The sequence below is a fragment of the Pseudopipra pipra genome, chromosome 7, assembly GCF_036250125.1.
Source record: "Pseudopipra pipra isolate bDixPip1 chromosome 7, bDixPip1.hap1, whole genome shotgun sequence".
NCBI lineage: Eukaryota > Metazoa > Chordata > Aves > Passeriformes > Pipridae > Pseudopipra > Pseudopipra pipra.
Window position 1 is genome coordinate 8,510,582 of NC_087555.1, and position 20,797 is coordinate 8,531,378.

At 38.3% G+C, this 20,797-nt stretch overlaps 1 protein-coding gene across 4 annotated transcripts in view; it reads left to right on the forward strand.

Annotated features, from left to right (window-relative positions):
* The window catches only part of MYO1B (myosin IB), a 112,592-nt gene that overhangs the window by 67,206 nt on the left and 24,589 nt on the right, over positions 1 to 20,797 (forward strand). For all 4 annotated transcript variants that reach the window (XM_064660485.1, XM_064660481.1, XM_064660483.1 and 1 more), the window contains 10 exons: positions 37 to 140; positions 1,017 to 1,164; positions 1,817 to 1,935; positions 2,757 to 2,843; positions 3,152 to 3,217; positions 14,998 to 15,102; positions 16,592 to 16,654; positions 17,384 to 17,584; positions 19,852 to 20,078; positions 20,288 to 20,488. In XM_064660485.1, coding sequence (XP_064516555.1) covers positions 37 to 140; positions 1,017 to 1,164; positions 1,817 to 1,935; positions 2,757 to 2,843; positions 3,152 to 3,217; positions 14,998 to 15,102; positions 16,592 to 16,654; positions 17,384 to 17,584; positions 19,852 to 20,078; positions 20,288 to 20,488 — 1,321 coding nt within the window. The remainder of the gene's footprint in view (positions 1 to 36; positions 141 to 1,016; positions 1,165 to 1,816; positions 1,936 to 2,756; positions 2,844 to 3,151; positions 3,218 to 14,997; positions 15,103 to 16,591; positions 16,655 to 17,383; positions 17,585 to 19,851; positions 20,079 to 20,287; positions 20,489 to 20,797) is intronic.

A 20,797-nucleotide genomic window follows, 5' to 3' on the forward strand; every position in this document is an offset into this window, starting at 1 on the left:
TGCCGTTACTAATGATATTGTTATTTGATTTATTAGGCAAACTCAAACTGGAGAGGGACTTCAGCAGGTACAACTACCTGGGCCTTGATTCTGCCAAAGTGAATGGAGTGGATGATGCTTCAAACTTCAGAACAGTCAGGGTAAGAAGCAGCAGGGGTTGGCTGAGCACTCAACACTGGTGGAGAGTTCTTACACCCCTTGGTCTGTTGGTTCGTTTGCAGGGCTAGGCTGGGAGGGCTGTCTTGTCTCAGTGCTGGCACTCCTCATGCACAGGCAGAATGTGTTTGCACAGGGAAGCTTAGCTACCAAGAGAAACTAAGAAGGCCCAAGTTTGTGGAGTATTCTTATGGGAAGACAAAAAGGACAGCAAAAAAAATTAAATAAAATTAAAAAAAAAAAAGGAAACAAAAAAGAAGAAAAAAGGAAATAATAAAAAAAAAAGCCCGGACCCTGTGGTCAGATCATGGGAAAAGTTATACTGTGTAGTGGCTTATGGTGGCAGTGACTGAGCTTCATGACCCAGGTGATGCCGACCAAGTCAAAATAAAAACAGGGCTGGGATGATTCTCATGATAATTTACTGTTCTGTTTTTGCTTGACTGTACAAGATGACCACAGGACCTTGTTACCCAGTGTATGCAAATTTAGATTCTAAAAGTTACTGGTCTGAGAAGACAGGAGTACCTGTTCATTTGACTGTGAAATATTGGGATGGGTTATAAACTAAATTAAGTGGCTAAAAAAAGTACTGCATTTTAGAAACCCATATACTGAATGAGTCCTAGAAGTGGACTGGACTGAATGCCAGCTCCATTATCACATCTTCTTTAGCCTGTCTTTTGTATTAAAAAACTTACTTATCTAAGCATAGGAATTACACCATGTACTTTTAGTAGCAAAAGAGTTCATAAAACATTTCTAATTTATGTTAATGCAGATAAATGGTAAATTTCTCTAGTATGATCTGTTTAAATGTAGATACTCTTATCTCATAATTTTATCTGTCCCCTTTCTAGAATGCTATGCAGATTGTTGGGTTTATGGATCATGAAACACAGTCGGTTTTTGAAGTAGTGGCAGCCGTTCTGAAATTGGGAAATATTGAATTTAAACCTGAATCTCGTGCAAATGGCCTGGATGAAAGTAAAATCAAAGATAAAAATGGTAAGATGAGACTAGTGATGAGAGGAAAACCTCAGACTTATTTGTCTGAAGTCATTATTAATTTTGTCATTTCTGCAGACATACAATATCCTTACAATTAAATTGTTTCCAGAGCTCACCCTCAGGCAAATATGGGTTAAATTCTGTGCAATTTTGATTGCTCTGTTTGAAATTCCAAAAGTAATAATTTTCTTTTTTTTTTTCCTACTTTATTAGCACTTTCTTCTGAAATGTTAAATGGTGCTGTGTGTTTCTGTTTCTGCCACTTGGTTTTGCTGCAGTGGAGGCTTTTTGTTCTTTTGCAGTGATTATCTCTGCCTGTAATGTCAGATTCATTCGGTGATATTTTTGCAGTTGATACGTTTTGAAACTCCATTTATTTTCATTTGAAAGTTTTTCATTATGAAAAGTAATCTGTGATAAATGTAGGGAAAGTTTCTTCACAAAAGTAACTGGATAGAAAGTGCTTTCAAAACCAATAACTCTCTTTTCTTGTGCTGTGCGTATTTAGTGGGGAGAGAATGTGACACTTCTGTTAAAGAGCACCTGTTTTGGAAAAACGCTACACTACTTAAAAGATAGTAGTTTTGGGGAAGAACAAACAATGGCTAGGAAGGATTCATTATATTTACACTTTGCTTTTTGATGCTAGAACTCAAGGAAATCTGCGAGTTGACGGGTATAGACCAGTCTGTCCTGGAGAGAGCCTTCAGCTTCCGGACGGTTGAAGCCAAACAAGAGAAAGTTTCAACAACACTAAATGTGGCTCAGGTAAAAAGAGGTCCTGATTTTATAGTAAAGAATTATTTTAAGTGGCAGTTTATTCCACGTGACTAAATCATTACTGCCCAAATAAAAACTACAACTAATCAGCTGTACTGAATAAATTACAAGTGTAAGTGTGATTTTTTTTTTTTTCAGCAGTTTCTAAGTGTTCATATATACTGGATGTTTTGTTTTCACGTGTGAATTACCTCCAAAAGATGAGGGATAGGAGAATGTTGTGGAGAATGTTGCAGAGATTGAAAAAACAAACAGACCTGCACAAAGGCACATGCTGCAAGCGTTGTGGCAGACTGTTTTCATTTAGGGTAGCTGCTGTAATTGCATGTGAGTTGTATGCCTGGGGCTGCTGAGAAACTTTTGCTGCCAGTGTGAATTTATCTTCCTATATGGCTGCAGAGCCAGGGTGATTGCCACCTGTGTCTCATCAGCTCAGGCTGGCAGGAATGTGGTTTCTCTGACTGCAGCTGATCAGGTCCCTTTGCTTAGGATTAGGGTGGGGGATGTGAGTCTTTAGAGGGTATCTGGAAGAGCGGGAAGGGAGTTGAAGTGCTGCTTTTGTGTTGTTGTTGTGGCTGCTGTTCCAGCCAGCCTGTGGCCAGGAAGGCAGAGGGGTGCACCACCAAGACACTGATGCTGCCTAAGTGTCTTGGCACCCCTTGTCTGTCTCCCGTGCCTGTTTAGGCAGAGCCACTGCTGCCTGTGCTGGTCTTACTCAGTTCACAGCACCTTTAAGATATGTCAGTGACAGAAAAAGGTTTGGTTTAGCCCAGCATTTATAACGTTTTTTCCTTCTTTTTTCTATTTAGGCTTATTATGCCCGTGATGCTCTGGCTAAGAATTTGTACAGTCGACTGTTCTCTTGGCTTGTTACCCGGATCAATGAGAGCATTAAGGTATTGTCATTTTGTGCCTGTAAAAAAATCGATAGAAATCCTTTAAATTAAAGTGGACAGTAAAACTGTATTTACCAGTTTCATTTTTCCTGGTTGTACATGTGAATAATTGTATCACAGCTCAACAGATTTCTCTCTGCTCTGTTTTTAAGCTTATAAAAATATTCACGTTAGGTGTATTTTGGGAAACCATACCTAATATTTTAGTTTACAGAATTTGACAGCCTATTTATGAGATACATTAATTTTCTTGATTCTCAAGTATGCAATGTACAGATGACTGACTCAATTTTTAATTTTTTTTTAAGGCACAAACAAAAGTCAGAAAGAAGGTAATGGGGGTGCTGGACATCTATGGCTTTGAAATTTTTGAGGTAAGACCTTTATAATGGTAAACATTTAATGAGAGCGCTGTTATTAAAGCTTGATAGAGTACTTCATGAATGTTTAATCAGAATACATATAATTTGAATCAATTGTGTTATTCCTGACAGAAAATCACTAGAAAAGTAAGCCAAAGAGAGATGTCTTAACATCTCTAGCAATTGAAACAAATTTATGAAAGCCAAACTTGTGTTTTTTGCATATAGAAAAATAAATATTTATGATGGATAAACTAAGTATATTTTGTTGTGACAAACATTCTGAGCATAGGAGAAACTCTGGCACTGTCATTTCTGCCCTCAGGCGTTTTGTGGGTGTCTTTGAAAAAGCTTTGATCCTGTAAAAAAAAAAACAACCCCCCCACAAAAAACCGCACAACAATAACTGTATATTTTCCCCCTGTTAAAATTAAACAAGGAATTATATTTCATTTCATCTCAATTCACATAGATAAATATTCTATACTGATTCCTAGCTAATGATCTGTGGCTCACTGCTGTTTGTTTACAAGAGTATTTTTAGACGAGTGGTATTTTGAAACAAAACAATCAACCAGGAGTTTTTAATTGGGTTAGAGAGCACCAAGGACAGGGCATTTTCATAAATCTTGTTCTGACAGGTTTTTTTAAGAGATTTATAGATCTTCATTGGAATCTGTATGTGTTTAAACTACAAACTCATCTAGGGAGAAAAATCAGTAGAAAACATGCAGTCCTTACCCACTTCCCTACATCCCTCTTGAAAATCCAGAGAATGTGTTTAAACTGTGTGGAATAATCCAGAAAAGAGGAATTGTTCATGTGAGAGTGGTTTAAGTTTCCTTTCAGAAGCACAACATCCAAATATGTGCAAATCAAAATACCTCTATGGAGAGGAAAAAGAAACCTGATTCAAGGGTTTACTGAGCGAGGTTGTACTGTTTGAATTAAACATAAGAGCATAGCTGTGAAAATATAGTGCGAGAGATCAGGTGGCTGAATGGAGAACTCGGTGCCAGATCACTTTAGAGCTGGTCCTTAACATACCTTTTAGAGAGCTGGACAGTGGAATGGTACTGCTGGCATCCTTGGGCAGGTCTCCTGTTTTCACTAGTTCTTTTGTGTTTGGTTAGAATAGGTATGTATGATAAGGTGGGAGACAGGAGCTTGCACTGGCACACAAGCCAGCTGAGTAATTGTGTTTGTGGGATGGTGTTCCAAAGACAAGTTTTTTTTCTCGCATGTAATTTTCCTTTTTTTGGTAGGAATTCAACACCTTGAAAGGTCACAAGTAAGTGGTTGAGTGCAGGAGAAAAATGAAAAAACAAGGCTCTTTTCACTTACCTGTCATAATGAATTAGCTTTCCCAATTAATACAAACTCAAAAGCTTTAAAATAATGGGTAGTTATTGTTCACTCCTTTAAATGCTGAGTATTGGTTTTAGTGGAAAAGGTGGTAGCAGTTTTGTCTTGTGACTTGAGGATCAAATTCATCAGCACATTCATACAAGGCGGGACTCTCTCTCATGAGTTAATACCTATGGAGAGAGCACGAGCCAAGCAGCTTGGTTCAGCATCACAGAAATAATGGAATTATTTTACTTCTGAGCGTTCAGAATGAGTCAGGTGGTACGCCAGAAGCACACGTGTAGCTGGTACTACACCATATTTTAATTTAAAGGTGTTTGAAAAAGAAATTTCATTGGTTTAGGTTTCTAGAGGTGACTAGTACAGTTACTGGTGTTGGGACTACGTGGCAGTACTATAATTCAGGGTGAATGATAGAAAAACAGTCCATTAGAAAATCCTGAATCAACTGTACTTCCAGTACCACCTACTGAGCCATCCCTGTGTTCCCAGACAGGTCAGTTTTATTACCAGAAACTGCCAACTTACTCTCAATTGAATCAAAAGCAAATACATTCTTTCAAGGCAACCCAAAGTTCATTTTTTATGCCACTCTGGTTGGAACAAAAGATGAAGTTATGTCAAAATTCCTAAACTGAGTAAAATAGTTCTGTAATGAGCACTGTATATGCAAAGTGTAACTAGTCTTGTGGTTGCCTGAATGAATGTCATGCAGTAAGGGCAATTAAGAGGATGCTGCCAAATATTTTGAAGTTCTGTAACAAATTACTGAATACCACAAAAATTATTAAAGATCTTGAAAAATTATTACAAAATAATTATATTTTTGAGAATTTAAGCAACCACTTCACAGAAAATATATTGTTTGAAGTTAATTATATTAAAAGAATCAATAAATGAATGACATTTTAACACTGCAGAACACTGTGTTGTGGAAAAATTTAATAATATCTTAAGATTTATAGAATAACAAGTATAGTGGAATTTGGAGTGTTTTGGTGTGTGGTACATTTGCATATACAGTGGCTAAATATGCAAAATATTAGCTGAAGTGTAGTTAATGACATTAACTATATCCATCCATGACTAATACTGTGCAGTTCCCTTTCAAACAGAATTCCTAGGTCAGATTTTGATTTTCATGTGTATTCCTGTAAGTTAGAACTAACACATACTCTACAAAGCATTTTTGTTGGCAAAAATGGACTCAAAAGACTTCACCTATGAACTTGTGCATTTTAAATGTGTAAGCTCTTTGCCATGCTAATGGTAAAAAGGCTGATGTTAATCATGTTTTTACTCAGGAAGCAGGTGGGATTTTTTATTAGTGCGTGTTCTTTGACCTTAAGTGGCCTTGTGTCTTGGAAACACAATTTATCCAAAACCATAGGTGTAACAGAAGTGTTTTATATACATACAAAATATTTACATGTGAAGCTTAATACTGTGAAATAAGTAGCAAGATATGTGTTTACTGAAGGGTGATTTTTAGGGGTTTTTTTTCCTTCAGTATTACATTTACCCATTAGGATTGCTGAAAGAATAAACTAATGATACTCTAGTTTATCTATTTTGTCCTGAGATTCTCACTTAAAAGTTATTGGAATACATTATAGAGTAGTCTGACTTCCACTGCAAAACATTAATTTGCCTGAGGTTTTTGAGGGTTTTGTTTTATTTCATGAATGGGCAGGGCAGACAATATTTCTTGGGCCTTATTCCTGTTTAGGGTGATTCCTTTGATCATCCTACAGTTCCTCCTGTAAGAAGAGTGAGTAAAGAAATCCACATTTACCATTCTAAGAGATCCTACACTTCACCTTCTTGAGGACAATAGCAATCTTGTTCTCTTGTTTACAGATTGAACTTTATATAAATGAGATTTGTTTCATGTTTTTGAGTGATTATTTACTATTCACTGTGATTTCTACAGTTTTCTGTAGTTTAAGCTGAAGTTAATTAACAAAGTATCTGGAGGTTTCTTGAAATTTAACAAAGGAAAAATAACTGGAGTATTGAAAATGCTGGCATATACTCTTTGGGATTTGGTTTCTGCTAGTATATGTATCAAACACAGACTCCATTTTTCAGACAAACCCAAAGGCCATCCAAGAAAGCAGATATAAGGACTTGGCTCTCCAAAAATTCAGATTAGGGAACTTAAATCTATCAATAATCCTCAGCCTCTGTGGGTTTGGCTGATGTCATCAGCAAGCTTGGCTAAACAATCCACAGAATAGGTGCTGTAAACCTGTTTTTATTTTTGAATCCTGCCATGCCCTTTGTGGTAAATTGTATGCTGGGACAACGTTTGGAAAGCAAAACACTGAAATTTTGGGTGGCTCTGTGTGAATTGTCTATGGGCAAGGATTTAGGGACTAGGATTAGTGTGCAAACGTAGGCTGCAGGACCAGGTTGGTTGTGAAACGCTGCTGGAGCTTGAGCAATGGATTGAAGCCTGACACTAATTGCTCCAAGTGTGTTTATCCATATTTTTGAGAGGCTACATGTGTAGTCAGTCTGCAGTCTAGACTGATTTGAGATAGGGTAGGGATGATGGCTGGTGACACTAGGAATTTTAGAGCCAGCTCAATTCCAGACTTCCTGGGGTACGTTTGAGGCTGGTCCACGATTGATTATGTATTTTTGGGCAGAAGCCGTTTCTGTATCTCTGCAAAATGTCAGGGTAGGGTTAGGGTGGGGTTTATGAGAAAGAAGTGAAGGCTGTAGGAGGCAGGTGACTGAGGGCCTGGCAGGTTTCAGCAGAGATGAGCAGAAGGCTCTCTCTGTTTGGTTTGGGCGTTAGTTTTCTGTTGTGTACATTTCCTGTGTAGGCAAGAGCTAGGGGATGTAAAAATGAATGTCATGGAGCAATTGTCAATATTTCATCCTGCCTGGCCTCATAGATAAAAAATGTCTATCTGTGCTAGTTGGCTTAAAGGTTTTTTCTGAATATTCAAATGCCATTATGTAGCTGGTCCATATGATGGAGTTAATGATTTGGAGTGCAGTTTTATGGAAGTTAAGGCTGCCAAACAAGGCTTATTGTTGAAATTTGCCAGCCCCCAAGAAGACAGTTTGAGAGTGTGAATGCTTTCTGCTCAGTCCCTTGGCAGAGCAGTTACTTCTACATATTTTAGCCTGACAGGAAACTGGGATGTGCTGGCGATAGAGCTGCAGAAAGAGAGGGACTGTTTCCATTTGGCCCTCAAATGTCTGCTGAGGGTTGACCTGAGGTGATGTGAATGCCTTGTTTTTGATGACAGTATCTGACCAATTGCTTTTGCTCCAGGTACACAAGAACGTGCAAAGACACGGCAGTATTCATCACACTCTGCATAAACCCCAGCAGTAAATAAAAATATCACCAGAAAAAGAGCCAAACAAGCATTTTGATAGCACTTCTTTTTATTCATGGTGATTAGTTTGGTTCCTGTGTGTAGAAGTCCCTTGTAGTGACAGAAAAGAAGCTTGGTCATGTTGCGTGTACTGTGCAAGGTGTCATTTGGACAGTGATAAAATGCCAATAGCCTTACTGAAGGAATCTGTTAGAAATATGAAGAATGCAGTTTCATTATATTAATAAATTCATAGTTGTGCTAGTTATCTGTTTTTAGTGGGAGGTAACTAAATAAAGAGGGGTAATCATTGAGAATATCTTTCTGAGATATTTAAGGTATGAAAAAATTGGAGAGTTACTTCCCCCTTCTCCATAAACCTATATAACAGCTTGGTCTGGTTGCTTTGTCTTTTTCTGTCCTGTGATTACATGAAGGAAATTACAGTTGCAGAGCATGCTGAGCTCTTGAGAGATTGCCACTGGCCCAGGGGCTTCCCCCAACACCCCGAAGGATTATTGTACAGGAGAAGGGTCTAGTTGTTTGCTAGAAAGATGACATATTAGAGAAAAAAAAAATCCTACAGAAGGAAATTGACTCATCAGGATTTTTCTTTATCTTAATTTTTTTTCCTTTTTTTTTTTTTTTTTTAATTATCTTTAGACTCTGGGAACTCTTTCTTCATGTCTTGAATTTGGCTCTAACTCAGCCATGGATATCTGTTGTTTTGATAGTTGCCTTTATCCTCCAGACAATAATTTCCAGCTGCTTTTTTCTAGCCTGTCTACCTTGCAACAGATTTCCTTTTTGAAATTGTTCAACCCTTTGCTGATGCCCATCAGCTTATCATAAACTGGCAAGTGGCAGTGCCAAAATGTGTGTACCTGTCCCTCGATTCAATCTGATCGCCCAGGGCAAAGCCAGTCTAATGTGAAAGAGGAGAACTGAATTTTTAATCTATAATTGATCAATTATATCTGCTGGCAAGTGTTATGGAAGAGAGGAGCTTTACAGAGAGGGACCCTTGGTTTGGACTCCTAGGTGCCATGGAGATTTAAAAATACAGTTAAAGCAATAATGTCCTTAAGCACTAGGATGCTCAGAAGCAGAGGTACATCCCAGGAAGTTAATCACCATTTAATTAATCACATTATAATGTAAGTATTTAGAGAGGCTTATTTTGCAAAAGGCATGTTTATGAAGTAAATCCCATTGGCTGGCTGTTTACAGAGGAAATACTTGAAATGCTGGAGCAAATATACACAAATGCTCTGCTTCAGGTTGTGAGAATAATGTTTTGCCCTACAGCAGCTATTTCTGTCTTAGTAGAGGAATGGTTCTGATTATATGGTAGCTTCTTGCTTATTTGTAATTCCTGTTGTCCCAGGACTGTAATTTATCAGGTTGAGTTTGTTGAAGTGATTGTACCTGGGCGTTCCCATGAATCACATGTGCATTGTGTGCACTGGAGTCGCAGTAGTTTCTTGCCCTTTTACGTCCAAATTTGGTTGAGACCTGTGTGCCTGGATACCACAGCTGAGAGCAAGATGGATTTCAGAGTGCCAGGTTCTCTACCAGTGACAGTAGCATCAGTAAGGACTGAAGTTGGTTGAGCTACACAAATGTGGAAAATGGATAATCCCTGAAGCTTTGGCATGTATCTTTCTTGCTTCCATTAGGTACACTGAAATATGGTTTGATTACAAATATGTGGAATATATATAGTTATATATATATGTGGAATATATATAGTTAAATGATATGCTTCTCTGGTTCTTTGCCTGTAGAGATATCGACATAAAAGCACAGAGCACCCTAATTTACAGAGATAAGTTTGATTACTCAGATGTTGGTATATGTAAAGAGAAAAAAAGGATAAATATTGATAACATACCTTCACTAACATTGAAAAAAAATTGAAAAATTGTTATAACTGAATCACGTTATAACTGGGCCGTTGCTTTCTGAGATTAAAATATTATCTTTTTTCACTTTCTTTACATGCAACTTTCCCATTTTGCTGATTTTCACTTTTATAGTTTCATCTCATAAACTCATATGCTTCTGTGGTCATACATAAAAATCCCTATCCCCAGACAACACAGTAGCATATAAATTGAATTTGCTGGTTGGTTTCATCCTTCATTCCACTATTCATCTCAGTGAAGCGAGTATGTTGGTCTTTTATCATCATTACTTTTGCCATCTGGCTTTTTCTCTAGGGGCCTGATGGAGCTACTTGGGGTCACCTGCCTGTATTAGGAGGAGGTCAGAGACTTCTGTTGCCTGGAGCTGCAAAAATTACTCTGTGGGGCTATATGTGATAGAGCAAAAATATCTCTGTATGTCTTTTTCCCTCCTCATATTGATGTAAAGTTCATTTTAATGACATTAGTCCTGTTGATTTCAACTAATTTTTCTTTCACACAATGCTTTTCCTTTAAATAGCTTTCATGTATTTTTTTAGTTGTATGTGTTCATATAATGTATTTGAAAAAGTGTTGCTGGACACCTTTTTGTCAGTGTGGCTGTAGACTGAGCAATATGTAGATTTTTGAATTGGCCCTCAACAAAAACTGGTGTGATGAAAGATTAAGAAGGAAGAAGAGCTATTGAGAAACACCTGTAAGGTGTAATAGTGATGATATAGCCGAGTCTGCAGATTCAGATCAACAACATCTGCTTGATTTCGGGAAAACAGTGGAGAGGACACAAGAAAATGGAACACTTAATCTAGGACTTTATTAGGCAGGTGCAAGGTAGGAATTTATTCCTGCCTTCTAGTATCGAAAAGTATCTGAGTTTCAATTCTAAGCAGGTATTGTAGTTGCTTTGTTGTCTTTGGAAATCACTGGGAAATGGATACTCAAAAGTGAATTTGAATTCTGTACGGGGAGAGAAGTTTAGAAGGTATCTAGCATTGATAGTAAAATGCCCTGTTTTAAATATTTTCTTTTCATAAATCTAATGGAGACCTTTCTTCTCGAGACCAGTAAGAGACCTTTTTTTTTTTTTTTTTGACAAAAATATTTTTATTTTGCCTGTTTCCCATTAGTATTTTGCTGGTATAAAAATGTATAAAGCCAGGAACTTTCATATATGTTTTTTCAGATGATTTTATGATACACGAGTGGAATGTTTCAAAGAAGAAGTTAGGTAAAATATTAAGGAACAAAGAATATTTTCCATAGACTTTCGAGCACCTGTATGTAATTAATGTAATAGCAGTGGTTCACAATAGAACTTTATAGCTTTTCATGATTGACTCTAACAACCTGAATGAGTAGAATGTCATTATCTACTTGTATATATAATCACTTTATTTTTGCATGGAAAAGAATTTTTTTTAGAGTTCAAAACTTGTTATTCATGATATCCCACCCTGATGCCCAGTAGTTTGAAGGCTAGAAAGGAATAAAGCTGTATGAACAAGACACCATTATTTGTGAAGTGAGAAACATGTTGAAGTAGGCTTTGATTTTTGTCAGTGAATTTTTCTACTTGTCTAAATTTTTTGTTGAATCTGATAAAAAGATTGAGAGGATAAGCTAAGGGTGGTTGGTTGAACTGTATCTATAAATTTGACATGACTTTAAGCATATCTCAGGTGACATTCTGTTTCCCAGCACCTTTAATTTAATTTGAGAGAGTGGTTTTGTCTTCCCCAAAGGTTTTATTTTATATTCCACGGTGATTTTAAAGGCGTACTTGGAAAGGCTGACACAGAAATGCAGGAATGGAAGTGATGCCCTCAATGTTAAAGTAGCAGAATTACAGCCTGGAAGAGAGGCTGATACTTTGAGAAGATATACTCTTATTTTTTTCCCCAACATCTCCTAGTATTTGAATTCGCTAACTCTGCCCAAATTTTGGGTCTAACTGTGCTGCTTCTGTGTTGGTCAAAATGCTTTCTGTTGCTTAATGTGAGTGGTCAGCGGTACAGTGGTCAGTGGTACATCTCTGGTGGCTGGGTACCTCCAACCTGTGTCTCCTGAATGGATTTAGTGATGTGCTGTTGCTGATATTGGTTATTCTCTTACTGCCTTCTGAAAAAAAATGTCAGAAGTCCTTTAGCTCCCTTCTGGTTATATTGTATTCATTTCTAAAAGCCTTCATTAAAATATTGTGGGACAATTCATTCGCGAGCATTCATATATGCTTTGTGAAGCCCTTGTGTAATTAAAAATTGTAGATACCCATTAGGGCACATGGTGTGACCCTTGGGGATGGTCCTGTGCAGGGCTAAGGGTTGGACTCGATGATCCTTATGGGTCCCTTCCAACTCAGCATATTCTGTGATTCTGTAAATGCACAGTCTCTGTTGCTGTACTCAGATTTGTCTAGAGATAAACACTCTGATTGCTGTCTCATACAGGGTTTCTTAAAACCTGTAAAAGGAAACGTCTCTTTCTGGAGTGTATTTAATTTACCAAATGTCTTCTGGTCGGTTCAGAGTTAAGTGTTTTGAGAATTTCAGTAATTCCAAACATTTTCCCTCATTTTCTTTGCTGTAATTAACTGTTAGCCTTTTACTCTGTATCATTCATAAAGAATAATATTGCTGGTGCTCTTCAATAACTTTTTTCCTGGAACAGCAATTTTCAGTGGCTTGGCAATGTCAAACAGAATTTCATAGCTCCAAGTGAGCAATTTGTGAAGAACTCTGCGGATTTTGGTTTGCCTTTTTCTGGCAAACCATAAATATCACAGATACACAACAAATCAGGAAAACATCTAGCAATTACTTTAATGTATTGTTAATGACCTTTTAGTTAGATGGTTTAGCTGGATTTGCTGTTCAGTTTCCATCCTCTTTTGATGACCAAGCCCGTATAATTTACGAGTGAAAAGTCCTGCAGCCCTTGTAATCAGAATAACATAGTCCTGTGGAGAAACAGTCTCTCTGCATTGAGTGGCACGTTCCTGGCAGGAGGATGCAGAGTGTATTTTACCCTTTTTCTTTGTCTAGGTGATGTGACAGCTGGGGTTCCTTTTACTTCAAACTCAACATATCTGAAGTGATGGCCTTATCTGAATGTGTCAAATAAACTTATACTCATTCTTCCTCCACTGTTCTCTCTTCCCTTCCTCATTCTCCTCTCCTGTTGCTGAGATCTGCATACCCAAGGTTATATATATGGCTTTTAGAGACCAAAGGTACATGGTGGTTTAGTGACAGGACAATGCAAGGATGTTGTTCTGTGTTACACTCTGATGTGTCTCAATCTCATGGTTTATTTGATAATATTTGGACAGTACCTAAAGATATGCTTATCTATGAAGGAGTAATACATAACATTTATGTAGTATTTTGCATTTTCAGTGATAAAAAGATTGATCTACTTGATGCACTAAATAAATGGTAATAGATGTATTCTGTATTGTCATGGAAATAGTATAAGTACTGACTGCAGTTTATTTAATTTCTTTTTCAACAGAATGCAGTAAGTATGACTTGTTTGCAGTGCTGATTTTGCTGCATGCCAAATTTTAACTCTCATCTAGAGCTATGCAAGTTTTGCAATCTGAGTGATAATTGCAGTTGGTGAGAGGGGCAGTTTGATGTGGCTGCAAAAGTTTGGTGATCAGCTATGATTTTGCTTCATCTAAAACTAAAATGACAAAAGTAATCTGTGCTACCCCAATATTTTCTAATCTGCTTGTGTGTTCTTAATCTCATTTAGCAGCCAGATCCATAATTTAAACATTTAAATGATTGCAGTTGCCTTCAGTCATAAAAATTCTACCAGCATAAGTTGAGCTTCACAGGTATTGTACAACAGATTATTTGGTAGTGTAAAAAGGCAAAGTCATATTCTGCAAATTTTCAGTCTTCCTAAATAATGGGTGTTCTTGACAACTAGTTATTAAGAAAAGAAAATAAATACAGGGCAGGAGGGAGGTAACCCCAAAACCCCAAAGTCAAGAAGAGGAGCACCAGATATCCAAAAGTACTCTTGAGTGTAGTTATTTCTGCATATATATATATATATGGAATTATTACAATATTGATTACTCTTTCAAAAAACCAGTGAAGGTGCTGATTCCTTTTTTCTTTGAAACAGGCATTTTGACCTTGTCCTCAGAATGAGCACCTGGCCTCCAAACTGCACTCATTTAAGATAATGGCAATAAAGTGGTGAACCACAGCTTTTACGTTGCAGTGCTGGCCCTGGTGAACATAGCAGTAAAACTTCAGCTGCCTTGAGCGTGCGAGCGCTTTCCCTGTGGTATTGAAGGGCTTGGTGTGGCCATGGTCTCTGTTGCTGACGTGTGTCCCTGTGGAAGCATGCTGCTGTCGTGTCACAGCCCTGCTCCTGCAGCAGCCCTGCCCTGGGATATGGGGTAGGCTGCTGGGGCAGCAGTCACTGAGCAGCATTCCCGCTGCCCACCCTTTCTCCTGGGGTCTGCTCCAGTCCCTGGTCCCTTCTGCAAAGGGTCACACATCTGCTTGCTCCCTAACCCAGTTTTATATGCATTAGCCTTTTAGAGGATTTTTGGTTGATGAAGTTCATTTGTTTCCCATCATTTCAAGGGGCAATTACATGAGCAGTTTGTTGGCAGGGAGGAGGTGGGTTGACCTTTAGAGCCAATAATCTCTTAACCCAGGCTCAGCTGCAACTGGAATAGCAGTTTGAGCCTCAGTCTGTAGTGAAATAGGATACTCTATTGGCTACTGAGTGAAAAAGAGCTAATGCTATCATTATAATTTTATTTATCAGACCCTCTGGGGACTACATTTTACATGTGGGGACAGATCAGTTCAGGCAAAACTTCTGTTGTTTATCCCCTGACACCCCAGGTGCCCTTATGATTTATTCCAAGGAATCGATGTGCAGACATCGTGAATAAAACCTACAGAGGATTTTGTCCCTCCCAATGGAGGGAGCTTCAGGGAAGGATTTGGTCTAGAATTTCCAAACTAATCATGATCTCAATCAAATATTACTCCAACCATCACATCACAAAACTGGAAGGAGTAGTTAATGCAGCAGCTTGTTGACTTGCAGCTGCTGCGGTAACTTACTCCAGCTGAGTTCCAGGGTGTTTACAAAACAGCAAACACAAACATGTTTTATCTGACAGGACAACAGCTTTGAGCAATTCATTATCAACTACTGTAATGAGAAGTTGCAACAGATCTTCATTGAACTTACCCTCAAAGAAGAGCAGGAGGAGTACATCCGAGAGGTAATACTTGAATGGATCTTTCCTTATCCTCTCCTCTTTCTGTTGTCCCTGTAAAGACAAACAGGCATGCAGGCTGGAACCACCTTTCAGGGAGCAGAGTCACTTTTTGACCAAAGGACTGGCATGGAGCATGTTTGTGTAGGGCTATGTGGTTAGTTCCATTAAGCAAAAAAATGCTGGTTTGGGCTTTGCTGCACATTATGAGTTCTCCAGGTAAAAACCAGACCCAACTCTTATTCATGCATTGGCAACAATGACTGGCAGTTCTGAGCAAGGACTAATTAATTTATTAGAAGACTAATATCACTTTCTGGTATTAGTGCCATTACCCTCCAGTCTGTGTTTTGGATTACCCAGACACTTCTGGGATGCACCTCAACAGCAGCCACAGCCAGTCCTTTTTCAAAGGGAACTGGCTGGCTAAAACAATTGCATGCAACATGAAAGAAACTACAGATAGAGTTCTGGTTCTGGTTTTCTTTCAGTTAAGTGTTGAAGGGAGCTGTGTGAGCTTTGTGGGTACATTTAAGATGTCCTTTGGGGTCCGAACTCTGTGTTTGATGTTATTCTGTGAGTGAACATCAAGCTGAAGTTTTAATAGGTTTTAGCAGTATTCCACGTGATATACAGAGCTCAGACAGCATACCAACTTGCAGCTGTAAAAACTGGCATATGCTGCCTGTACTCAAAGTGGATGGATACCATTTTGCTGTATAAACATGCTTAAAAATTACATAAAGTTCCTGCTTTGTAATCCTGAGGATGTCTTTTTTCTTTTTGCATTCAGTGGTGAACCATCATTACTGCAATTTGGTTCTTGAATGATATTTTAAATGCTCTGAAAAAAACTAAACTGTAAGAAGTACCGCAGAGTGCAAATTGAGAATGAAATTAGTATTTTCCTTCTTTCAGTCCTTTGGCCTATGAGTGTTACCTCGTGATGCATTGGCATCTCATCCTGGAAATTTTATTGCTGATATTTGAAAAAAGGATATTAAAAATATCTGAACAACAGCCAGACTCTGGATTTTTCAAATGGTCTCGTCTAAATTTAGCCCTCTTTCTTCCTCCCATTTAAAAAAAAAAAAAAAAAACAACAAACAAAAAACCCAACAACTAAGAACTTTGAAATCTTGGTCTCAGATGCTCGCAGTGAAACTGGATGATTTCCTTCTAAGCAGTGGGAGCGTGGGCAGCGTGGTGCTGGGTGGGAGGAGCCTGGCCTGGAGCCAGGGGAGTGCATGGGAAGCTGACACGGGTGGGGGAAAGGAATGGAGAACAAGTTTGGCAGCCACTCAAGGACAGTCATTTTGCACAGATCATGTTAGTAGTAGATGATTACATTTCTTAAAAAATAAAATTGTTGGTAAGCACATAGAATTAAGTTTGAAAGTAGTAACCTTGTTAGCTGGAATATAATTTTAATTGCCTAGAGGAAGAGCTCCCTTGATTGTTTTCCTATTCATATATTGATTTTTTTTTTTAATAGGGGATTGAATGGACTAATATTGAATATTTCAACAATGCTATAATTTGCGACCTAATAGAAAATGTAAGTTGTATTCAAGAATATCTCTGAATATTAGTGCTTGGATTTAATTTATCTGTTAAGTCTGCATGCATCCTCACACACTATAATTTTATGAAACAAGACATTTGTCGTATTATTCATCTTATTTTGTACGGAAAAAGTTTATTTTACTAAAAAAGGTGTTCTGTAAAGCTACAGTTACTTTTTTAGAAATATTCAGCATCACCTATGGAAAAAAATACCAAAACTAAACAACTGTTAAATGTTTGCATTTACTGCTGTTTACAACAGATATCACATGCTACATTGTAAATAACATTTCTTTTTGTATGGAAACTAGAAACTCAATGACACGTTACTGATTGCTTGAGGTACAGAAAGTACTTGTAACTAATAAGAGGACTTCCTATGGACTTAGTGTAGCAAGAAAAGAACAGTTTTTAACCATTAACATGAAATATATGATGGTTTTACACATAAACTGGCTACTTTCAGTTAAATTGGAGTTTCTGCAGTCTGAGTAAATGGCACAAAACTTCAATGTGAATTTCAGGATTCATTAGCAGTCTTTCAAAAATGCAGGTGCTAAAAATCTGTTGGAAATGGTCATTAGGAAGAGAACCAAGCTTTGAGGTGGCTTGAAGAATGTTTCTCTGGGTAGCAGAGATCAAACAGGAGAATGGTCTCCTTTTTATGCCTTGATGGAATGTGATGGAAATAAGTACTAAAGCTCTTGTCTTGAAACTTCAGAACCAAACTGGAATCCTGGCCATGCTGGACGAAGAATGCCTGAGACCAGGAACTGTTACTGATGACACCTTTTTAGAAAAACTGAACCAAGTCTGTGCCACTCACCAGCATTTTGAGAGCAGGATGAGCAAGTGCTCCCGGTTCCTCAATGACACCTCCTTGCCCCACAGCTGCTTCAGGATTCAGCATTACGCTGGCAAGGTACCTGTGAAGCAGGGAGTACGTGGTGTGTGGGGGCTGATTAAAAAATCCAGACCTGTCTTAATCGTTTCTGTCTTAAGCCTAAGGTTTGGGATTTGGGCTGGAAGGTTTTCAGAAGTCATACAATGGTTGGGGCTGGAAGGGATCTTAAAGATTATCCAGTTCCAGCCCCCCTGCCATGGGCAGGGACACCTTCCACTAGACCAGGTTGCTGAGAGCTCCATCCAACCTGGCCTTTAACAATTCCGGGGTTGGGGCATCCACAGCTTCTCCGGGCAGCTCTCTCCAGTGTCTCACCACCCTCACACTAAAGAATTTCCTCCTGATATCTGATCTAAACCAGCCTTCTGTCAGTGTAAAGCCATTACCCTTTGTCCTATCACTACATGCCCTTGTACAAAGTCCTGCTGCTCTAGCTGAAAATCAGGGCCAGTTCTCTATTTTCATCACTAAAGTGCTTTAGTGCTGCTGCTTCTCTCTGGAAAGAAAACATTGTTTACAATGAGAAAAATTCATGCAAATTTGAAGGCAACATATTTTGGAGGACATGTTTTTTGTCACTGAAGTAGCTGCAGTCCTTAGTCATGTTGTTGAGAAAGTGGAGTTTTGTACGTTTGAAGGAACTGAGTTTGATACTCTGTGTGTTTAAGCAGATGGAAGAGAAAGCTCTACAGAGGGCTTGCAAAAGTATTTGCTTTTTACAAAATAAGCAATATGAATAAATATGAGTCTGACAGCTTTCAATGTGTAGTTCATTATGACATTTTTATTAATGAAAATCAAAATAATTAAATTGATTGAGTGAAGACAATTTTAAAAAAAAAAATTCAAAAGTAAATGTAGGGTTACAACTGTACCTCTTGTCTGAATCTGCTGAAGTGATAATTTCACAGAGCAGAGACTATTTGGAAAGTTTTTCATTTCCCTTGGGCTGCTTAATACTTTTTAATATTTTCTCAATCTTACAATTTTGAATAGCTCAACAATTTGCTCAGTCAAAATAGTTCTGGAAATATCAGACTTTCAGTATTTGAGGCAACCATTCATTAATTTAACATTATGTATTTACCAGGAAGATTTTGTAACTGCATATAATCTCACAGGGATTAATACACAGGTATTTCTTTGGTTGTCAAAATTCAAACTGAATTGAAAATACCCCAGTACTTTGGGAAGGACCACACACAAACTGTGCCTTAGCAGACACTGAGGATCCTTGATTGTTATGGGCATTCTCTTACCCAGCAGAGCAGCCAGTGAATTCCTCCTATTTTGGGAGGAATGTTGTTTTTCCATCCTCATCTGAGAACATTTTGATCTAGTCACTGGACAACAAAAGTTTGACCCTCCTTTTATGAAATATAAGTAAGTTCATACGAACAGGTTTTTTTTCAGTAGTGGCATTTACTGCACCTGTCGGAACCAGAAACATGTTCTCCGAAGTAAAATGCTGCCTGAGTTCCCACTGACTTGCTGTTGTGTAAAATATGGCTGTGTCAGTGCTAGTTTTGTTCAGTATTTCTGTGTACATAGTACATATCTATGCAGAACTGAGAAATCACAAAGCTGAAGAATCTGTATTACCAGCCAGATGACTTGTCACAATTAATCAAATAAGTTTCCTACCCTCAAAAATTAAAAAAGCAAGTAGCAATCCGAGATCTGCGTGAAGTTCCCCTGGATGCCTCCTGGGTCTCCAGCTGCAGGTCAGACCTTTGTATTCGTGCTTGTTGTTGTTGGACTGCTTTCCTGGAAGAAGTCCTTTAAAATAACAGTCCCCCGAGGATTGCACAGTGAGCTGCTTGCTGCTGCAATAGCAAGAGGTGATATTTCATATTGTGTTTCAGTTAGGCAAATAATGTAAGCATTAGTAATTTGAAAGGAAAAGGTATTTTTGCTGTTGTGAGTCGAAAGAGAGGGAGAAAACCTTTTGTCAGCCATAAAAAAGAGATTGGTTTGGAGTATGGCAGGTGGTGGTTTATCAGTTACCATGTAAGAAGGGTTCGTCTCCTTTCAGAAACCAGAATTGATCAGCCCAGGGAACTGTTAGCAGTATGAGAAAATTCATCTTTCTCAGGTAGCAGGTTCGCAGAAATTTTATCCAACAAAAAGTCTTCCAAATGTCAGATTTAAAAAGAGAGCTGAGATGTCTTTTGTTTGTTTTGGATAGTGAGAAAGAGGGAGAAATTAATTTCTTGGGTCAATTTTGAACTGGCCTATGTTATAGTTCAAAACCTGCTCTGATGAGACTCTTCTCTATTTTTCAGGTTATGTACCAGGTGGAAGGATTTGTTGATAAAAATAATGATCTTCTGTACCGTGACCTCTCCCAGGCCATGTGGAAGGCCAACCACTCTCTCATCAAAGCATTGTTCCCAGAAGGTAACCCTGCGAAGATCAATCTAAAGAGACCACCAACAGCGGGTTCACAGTTCAAGGCTTCAGTTGCTACCCTGATGAAAAATCTCCAGACAAAAAATCCAAACTATATCAGGTAAATTACCCTATGGCAAAGCTTTGGTGAATTTTTTTTAGTGAACTTAAAAAAAGTCTTGATATCCAAGGACATCAAGAAATTTATGGCTTATACTCACAAGAAATTTATTGCTTATACTATTGAAATTTATGGCTTATACTCACAAGAACAGTTGATGACGTGTACAGTGCTGCAAAGGAGTGTCCCTTTTCGTTTTCCTTTTCCAGGTGCATTAAGCCTAATGACAAAAAGGCTGCACACATTTTCAATGATGCCCTGGTGTGTCACCAGATCCGCTACCTCGGTCTCCTGGAGAACGTCCGGGTCAGAAGGGCGGGTTACGCGTTCAGGCAGGCGTACGAGCCTTGCCTGGAGAGGTACAAAATGCTCTGTAAGCAGACGTGGCCCCACTGGAGAGGGCCAGCCAGGTAGGTAAACAGCAGTATTCTTACATGTCCTGAGTGAAATTGCTGTCTTCCACGTGTTCTGATTTTTTTTAAAATGTTTTGCATACATTGAAAAATGAATATATTGCAGCCTTTATTGATTTGGGTCTGAAAGAAAAGGTGAAAGAGAGAGCAAAAGATACTGGAGTGGAATCAAAATTACTAGGAGTCTGGAATGATCAGGAGGGCACTCTACCTTTAATAACCAACTTTCAAAGTGTAGGAGCACTCATTTCCTTGGAGACAGCCATACAGTCTTCCTCTGTCCTTTCAAGAATGATTTTACATAGT